We start from the raw sequence: 7,907 nt of genomic DNA, 5'->3' as shown, positions 1-7,907 counted from the left end.
ATTAATACCTAAACTGTTCCAGCCTATTCGTTTTACCTGAAACGGTGTAAAAATTGTCCAGACGCTTTTTGGTGAAAATGTTTTCACGTTTTAACAGCACTGTATAAGAACGACCAAATATTTTTGTCGTTCAAACATTTCCAAAACGCTGATGGGAGCACCGCTTCAAAATGCTGACCGATAAGCACAACCTCAAATGCGGGTTGTGGTTTCAAGTGGTATGCGATGTAGGCACTATTGAGGACCATATACAAAGAACGTATGTGTCGGCAGAGTGTCATCAATTTTGTGAATAAGCAGAATTCGCCGTACGAGGTGCCAGAAGTGAAGGCAAACAAAGATACACTTCGGTTGATATTCAGAGGTTCACATACTTCACTACTGTTTTCATCATTTGTATATTTATTACAGTATGTAACAGACTACATGTACCTTTATGAAACTGCTGTATTGCTCCGCCTCCCTTTCTCTTTATCTCGAATGCGTAAGCTTGAGTATTTGGTATTCTTAGATGTTAACTATTTTATTCCGAGAGTTTAGCATTTTAGTTATTGAAACATCACGTAAATATGAAGTTGCTTCACCATCATGGTTAAACAATGCCAGTGCGAAATGTAGAAACAAAATCTTCCTATTAATATTCCACAAGCGGAGTTAGGCGAGAATGGTGGGGATATTACACAAGCGGAGTTAGGCGAGAATGGAGGGGATATTACACAAGCGGAGTTAGGCGATAATGGAGGGGATATTACATAAGATCAAAGATGTTGGTACATTGGGAAGCTTGATGGTGTATGCTACTTAAAGTAATGAAGTTTTGCGAACGTACTGTGTATGTGGTGTCTTGTGTCAGTAGCCTGCTGACTGACATTACCATAGAGTTTATTGGCCCTCGCAGGCAAATTAATTTGAAAATCATGAATTTAAACGCTGGCAGCTGTTCATACATTGGTAGGCTACTTGATATCGGTAACCTGAACAGAAACGATGTAATGGCAGGACACACGTACGGTACACGTCAATCGTTTATATGTACTAATAAAAGACCCAGGACAACTCAACATTGGTGTTTCCTAGAGTGCCCGATCTTTCTTCGATAAACTGTATTTGGGTATGAAGGTTACAGAAACAATATCAAATGCCATTATTTTCTAAAGGAAAAATCATCTTCATTTGATGGATTTAAGTCCTGTATTAAATGAATGACACCTATTATATATATAGTTTATTGCATTAAGTATTACACAACACTTATGGCAATTGAGTGACGGCTGCAGTTTTGTAATGAGAGGTTGCAACATCAAAAATGCCTTTTGCCGTACTGTAAGTTAAACAAACATATATTATATGTTGACGAAAGCAATCTTCCTGAACAAAAATAAATAAATAAATAAATAAAGGAACAAAACAAAAAACCCATAAAAAAATACACACATACGCAAAAACAAACAAATGAACAAACAAACAATAAGGAAAACAACAGCTGACCAAGATATTACATTTTTAACTACTAAAACGAACTACCTCAATCATGGCGGATACGACTTCCAACATCCTCATCTAGGACAGGGTCCGCACCAGAAAATTTGCTTTAGTTAAGTAGCTATAAACTTGCTATACAAAGTTTCCTGCCATTTTATTTCTACTTCTTTAAGACTTTGAGAAGTTCGATTTAATATGTGAAACAGTACGCATACTTTATCTGTTAGTTTTGAGTTCTTTCGGTCTAATTTAGTTTTCTGTTACAGTCAAACCTGTCTCAAGCGGTCACACAATGGAATAGATCAAAGTGGCCGCTAAAGACAGGTGGCCGCTGATTACAGGTTGCGACATATTATAGTCTTTAAAACATATGTTGTCGTTTCTTGTTTTAGCGTCTGTACTGCTAATTAATGGATGTGTGCTTCACAGTTTACTATAACTATAAATAAACTTTTGACATGTCGCCTCCTTGAGGAAAAACTGCATCTGGAATGTATTAAATTAACCGTTTTCAACAAGTTTAGGTCAGGTCAGGACAGGTCATAGGGCTTTACGTGCACATTCAGAGCAAGCTGTTGTAGCGCACGCCTGTCCTGGGCACAAGAGCCGGCCTCGGCAGGCCCTTCTGTCCAGGACAGGAAAGGTGGGGGTGGGAAGGAGGGACCGCCTGTACTGGCAGGTGCAAGGGAGCACCAGCAGCTCGACCGTGGTCGGTAACAGGGGGGGGGGGGGGGGGGGGGGGGGGGGGGGGGGGGGGGGGATGGGATACTGGTGCTATGGAATTTTGAAGGAGCAAAGTAAATGCCAAATAGAAAAAGTGCGCAATTTTGATTTAAGGAAGTTTGGCACAATTTTGAACGGTTGGTCGAAAAGAAAAATCGCTCCACAAGTTTGTTTTCTCTTTCCATTTATTTATTTAAGTTCTACTTCATGCAGTGTATTGTCATAGTAAGTGAATCTACAAATGTCAAGTGTAGCCTGCTCAGAGGCAATTAGATGCATTCCAAAGTCATACTTTCTGAGTTGATACACAGTAGAGATGTCGGGACTGAATGGGTACTAGTATTCCTGAAGGTGTGAAGATCGGTTATTTGCTGCACCTTATCGCTGTTGTTACATATCACTTTTATATAATAGTAAACGTTTACTGTGACAGGCATTTTAGCGATTTGGGATCCGATTTGGGTGGCCGCTGGTCGCGTTAGACAGGTGACCGCTTATTACAGGTGCATTTACGTTATAAATCGTTTGGGAGGGAAAAATTGCTGCTTATGGCAGGTGGCCGCTGAATACAGGTGGCCGCTAGGACAGGTTTGACTGTATTATTATAAAATTATAAATATTAATATCTATTTTGCACTTTATTGTACCCATTATGTCAGTCATTATGTAATAATGTGTCAGTACCATAACTCAGTGTCAGTACCGTAACGAAAAATGTTACGGTACTGACGTTACGGTACTGGCATTTTACAGAAATAACACCATTTACTTAAAATGCATAGCTGTATGCAATGTTTCTTGGGTGTCATATCCAACACGTCATTCCTTTTTACATTGTTATATTGTCATTCAACTGCCAAACTCACAGAATCCATTGATTTATGGTTGATTAAACATACCAATTCCACCTTTAGTAGCAAATTTACAAAAACTTTGTAATAACACAAGCGATTTTGCCCTTCGGTGCAACTTTCAAATAATCACAAAATAACTTTATTTAGGCCAGTATTTTTTGTGCACAAAGGTAGGAGGAAGGAAAAAGACAACAAAAAAACAAACAAAAAAAACAGAACCTATTTGGGGTGTATCAGTAGGGGTGATTTTATTTTAATATGGCTGCTTTGACAGATGTGGATTCTTTGTAACAAAATAAGATTGACAAGGCACATCTAAGCTCCCACATTTCCTGTGGGAAAATAGACACTACTGATGCTTTTAATGTGAGAGAAGCAAGAGTGCTACTGAGAAAACATCAGACAGCTATGTACACTGATCAAGGGTTTGACCCCTAAAGTGACACTTCGCAATGCGAAGAGACACCATGATACCAACAATTTGAACATACCAAAGTTTCAAAAATGTGTTGACCCTTAAAATCTAACCATACCAATGTTCTGATTTTAAAATGAAGGAAAACTGTGCACATTTTCTGAGCTTATTAAAGGAAACTATGCCCATTATCTCTACATTTTTCTAGGTCCACATTATAATGTCACATTAACAAAAACAAGACAAGGATGGAATTGTCAAGTACCTTTTAATAATACTGTATTATTATTTTTTTAAGTTGATGTGGACAACTCACCCACAGAAACAATGCATACTATTAAATTGTAGCATTTTTTGTTGTTGATTTTTTTGGACTTCTTTCCAGTTTTCAGGGCATTTCTTGTTACGATATTTTTTCCTTTACTCATACATGCTGCAAAAATCGGGCGTACAATTCCCCATTCCTGCTCCATTTGTTTTATCTGTGGGCGAGTTGTGTCCACAACTTCAGTATCTCCACAGTGTATACAAATGTGTTGGAAGGATCCTGCATAGTACTGAGTCTCAATGAGGGATGCACAGTTTACTCCTGTGCGTACAACCAGAGTGTCTGTGTATGGGCCAGTTGGGAAAAGTGTTCCCCCACAAGTGTATACAAGTTCCTCTTCCCTGGTAAGACGCTTGGCACTGTAAACGACACGCCGTTTCCCACACTCAGCACAGATTACAGTCCCACGTATCTTTTCTGGAAATATACAAAATATAGCACAAATACAAGAGACAAATCAATATTTTCCCCCAAATTGTCAAAATAGTATAGAATACCTAGCCAACTTTTTAATTCATTTGAATGTGACGCACGGCCTCCAAATGCATGGAAAAGGTGGCTATATAGACATATTGTGAAAGATTTCAACTGTCAAGTTTTAAAAATGTCCAGAGAATTGGTTTTATATTAGATTTGCCACTCCTCATACTGTCAGACAATAGACATTTATTGGTCACATGCACTGAACATTATCCAGCAAACAGCAATTCTGTTAAAATAAAATGTGATAAGTCATTCCTGAATTTGATCAGCACATGACATGCATGCAAAGGCTTTTTGTTTGTCTTCTGTTCATTGTATAGCCGATATTGTATTAAAAGGTATTTGTATATATTGCAGTTCCTTGGGCCTGGAAAAACCTTTACTATTTTGATTCAGAGGAAAGCGAAAGACAGAAAACTGTTCCTGTCGCCAACATTCTAAGAGAACATGGCACACAAAAGAGATAGTACCGTGAGCCCCTGGCAGTCAGTAGCCCATAAAAACATTTTTATATTAAAATATGACATTCAACTTCAAAACTGGAGTGTATTTTTCATCTCCTATACATGGCTTACATGTGTATTACAAATTTCGATTATAAAAGACATTAATAAAATGGAAATGTTTTACTATTTTAGTGTCAAAATATTTCTCATCAGATTTTAGCTGCTTGGGCCAAATCCACCTTACCACAGCATTGTTTTAAAACAAAGGATGAGTGATATCCATGGTATTTTAATTCAAAATGTCTATCAAGATGTTTCAATGTATTGCCTCCAGTATAAAACATGTACTGTACATGTCAACTACAATATAGAATATTTATGTTATGTTTATAGAACAATAAGAGTTTTGCTGACCTTTAAAGTGAAAAGTATATGTCATATTAAATCTATAAAATCTTTTAATATTCTAACAACATTACAATTGGAATTAAAACAGTCACAGAAATATTCTACATTCCCTACTGAAACTACCCAACACCAACTAGTAGCTTCTTGTTAATACTTTTGTCAGCCTCACTTGCTTGCATTCTGCTTATCACACTAGGTCTCCCTTGGTCTGTAGTAGAGGTACTATACAGCTGATCGAAGGTCTTGTACTCCTTGTTCATGTCTACACATGGATCTGGGAGGAAATTCAAGCTCCTGAACACTTCCTCTGGTAGTCTCGGGGGGCACAGTGCTGTACAGTATGTACAATCTGCATCTGTGCATTTCAATATTTGAAATGTGTAATGCCGTATCCTGCAGTGCTTCGTCATGAACTCGCACAGCGGGGATGAATGTGCAAGCCCAGACAGTTTATCAAGGTCAACATCTCCATCCAGAACTTTTATCAGATCTTTAATCAAGCTGATGTCATCATTTGTTGCAGCATCATGTACCATTACATTTTTCTCATTCCTTTCAAGCATTGAAAACCTGTCTTTGATGCTTCAGATACAACTGCCCATGGAATCCTTGAACTTGTCTTTTAATACAGCATTTCGATCAAAGGCTCTACGCAGTGCTTTCAGACTGTTCAGGGAGTTCATTTGTGATTCGAGTCCATCAGGCATTGGGGTACGTGCGTATGCCACATTTTGTAGGGCAATATTTAACAGAGACATAATACACTCTGCAGGGTTCTTATAACTCTTGACATGGCGCCGTCCGGACACATACCATCATGTCTAAATCTAAAGCAATGAACTCGAGCATTGCGGCAACTTGCACTGACAAAAAGTTGGTACGGTGATCAGGTCCACCATCCGTATACCGAAAAAGAATTGGTTTATCCAGTACCACACCATCTGAAGAATATTGTTGACGCATCAATGCCACTGTCTCTGCTGCATGACGGATGGGAGACGACGGCTTCAATACCTTGTCTTTGACTGTAACATGTACCACGCCATCATAAAACGAATCATCAGGACTCTCTACTGGTATCTTGACCACAAAGCAAACAGATGGAACGATGCCACAGACATGGTAGTCATGATCAAGAGCTATTGGGGCTGGAGCTGATCCGACCACGAGGCAGCCATGGTGGGTACGGACTCCTGTGGATACTGGTAAATTGGGCTCTCCAAGCGGAATAATGGCTTTGTCATCCATAAACTGGAATACTGCCCATTCTTGGTATTTTACAGCCATTGTTTTTAGAAGGATATATTGGTTATAACAATAGGACGAGTCTTCGTGTTTTGCACGCAGAATGCGCTGCTGCACATGATATTGTAACAGGGTGAATCTGCCTGTGTATGACAAATCATTTATCATTTTAATTTATACGAATGAGAGAAGCATGAAGTATGAGTCATAGCTTGTATCTCACACGTGAAGCTGTCTTTAATTAGCAAGGTAGCAATTTGTATTATTGTAGCTTGTGGTATGGGTGAGTGATAGATGAGTGATAAGCTGACTGGGTGAATATAGTGTGGAACTGGGCTATTGAGTGGAGGATTTGTCATTAATCGCTGAGAGAGAATCATTGAACATTCAGTTGGGAAATACTTGGTAGAAGTGTAAGAGACTTTGTGGAAGTTCGGGTTATTGTTTAACCGTAAGTAAATTAAATATTTTACACATGTATTGTGTTACAGAGGTGTGACATTTGAATGTTATTTTGGTCTGTATTTAGTTTGCTATATTAAATGTATATATTTAGCAAATGCTCAGTGTAACTTGTGAAATGCGGACATTGTGTAAAGTAATGAAATTGTTTGCTATATGTATTTATGTGTTTATTAAATGTATAATGTGAATTGAATTATGCACATGAAGTAAGTTGTACGTGTTATTAACGTATACGTTGTGAAACCTGTATAATGTGGACATGTGTGAAATGATGAAAATGATTGATGTATGAAGGGTATTTAATATTGAGGTTTTGCATGATAGTAATGGAGTGTATATTGTTTACAGCAGCTTGTGTGGTATCTGTTGAGACCAACAACGGGATGAGCAGCGAGGGGCAATGTTAGAGTTTGACCAGGTGATTGGGCTGCGGAAGTATGTGAAGAAGGGACGAGGAAACTGACGTTGATGTTAATTCATGGAAGTTGGGTACAGCTGAAGTGGAAATTGAAGTTCCACATGTGGGCTACTTATTAGCCATGATGTTGTGGTGGTGAATAACAAGTGTATTGTTATCGTGCAGCATCTCGGTGAATAACAAGTGTATTGTTATGTGTGCAGCAGAAACATATTGTGTAAATATGGCTGTAGTATTTAGAGCTGATTTGAAATGGAGGGTGCTAACTAATGTTAGTACATAATTTAGTTAGAACAAAATATGTATATAAAAGTTGATCACGAGGAAGTGAATCATAAGGATTGTGGTATGAACTGAAACATTTTATATTGAACTGTGTGGTTTTAGTATATTATTTTGTGTGTTGTGATACGTGATATTTTTATATGAAATTATGTGTAAAGTGGTGATAATGTATGTTTATTATATATGAGAAGTGTGAGTGTTGAGGGAGTGCTGGTGATTAGTGGTATGTGAGAGGGATATAATTAGGTTTAGTAAGTAGGAGTGGAGAATGAATGTGATTGTTATTTGTGTGCTGTAAATAAATGTAATATAATTTATTTGGATTAGTGTTGTTTCTTTTAGTTATTCAATCACT

General features: G+C 37.9%; 1 protein-coding gene across 2 annotated transcripts; it reads right to left on the bottom strand.

The window, feature by feature from the left end:
* Positions 1–3,731: 3,731 nt before the first annotated feature.
* Positions 3,732–6,412, bottom strand: LOC121388971. 2 transcript variants are annotated; one of them, XM_041520528.1, is made up of 2 exons: positions 5,294–6,412; positions 3,732–4,219 (listed from the first exon to the last, which is right to left on the bottom strand). In XM_041520528.1, exons 1-2 carry the CDS (start codon positions 5,700–5,702, stop codon positions 3,768–3,770), a joined length of 861 nt encoding a protein of 286 aa, XP_041376462.1. In that variant the 5' UTR covers positions 5,703–6,412; the 3' UTR covers positions 3,732–3,767. The 2 variants fall into 2 exon arrangements, with proteins under 2 accessions (XP_041376462.1, XP_041376463.1); XM_041520529.1 differs by having other exon boundaries at positions 5,309–6,408.
* Between the last annotated feature and the right edge of the window lie 1,495 nt (positions 6,413–7,907).

Source organism: Gigantopelta aegis, chromosome 14 (genome assembly GCF_016097555.1).
Source record: "Gigantopelta aegis isolate Gae_Host chromosome 14, Gae_host_genome, whole genome shotgun sequence".
Taxonomy (NCBI): Eukaryota; Metazoa; Mollusca; class Gastropoda; order Neomphalida; family Peltospiridae; genus Gigantopelta; species Gigantopelta aegis.
Note: the sequence above shows the minus strand (reverse complement) of the source record. Positions and strands in the feature narration are given on the sequence as shown.

Excerpts from the sequence above, each read along its gene's own strand:
- LOC121388971 (XM_041520528.1), bottom strand. The coding sequence starts at position 5,702 with ATGCTTGAAAGGAATGAGAAAAATGTAATGGTACATGATGCTGCAACA. Across the intron at positions 4,220-5,293 it reads AGCAAGTGAGGCTGACAAAA|AAAAGATACGTGGGACTGTA; the intron begins GTATTAACAAGA and ends GTATATTTCCAG.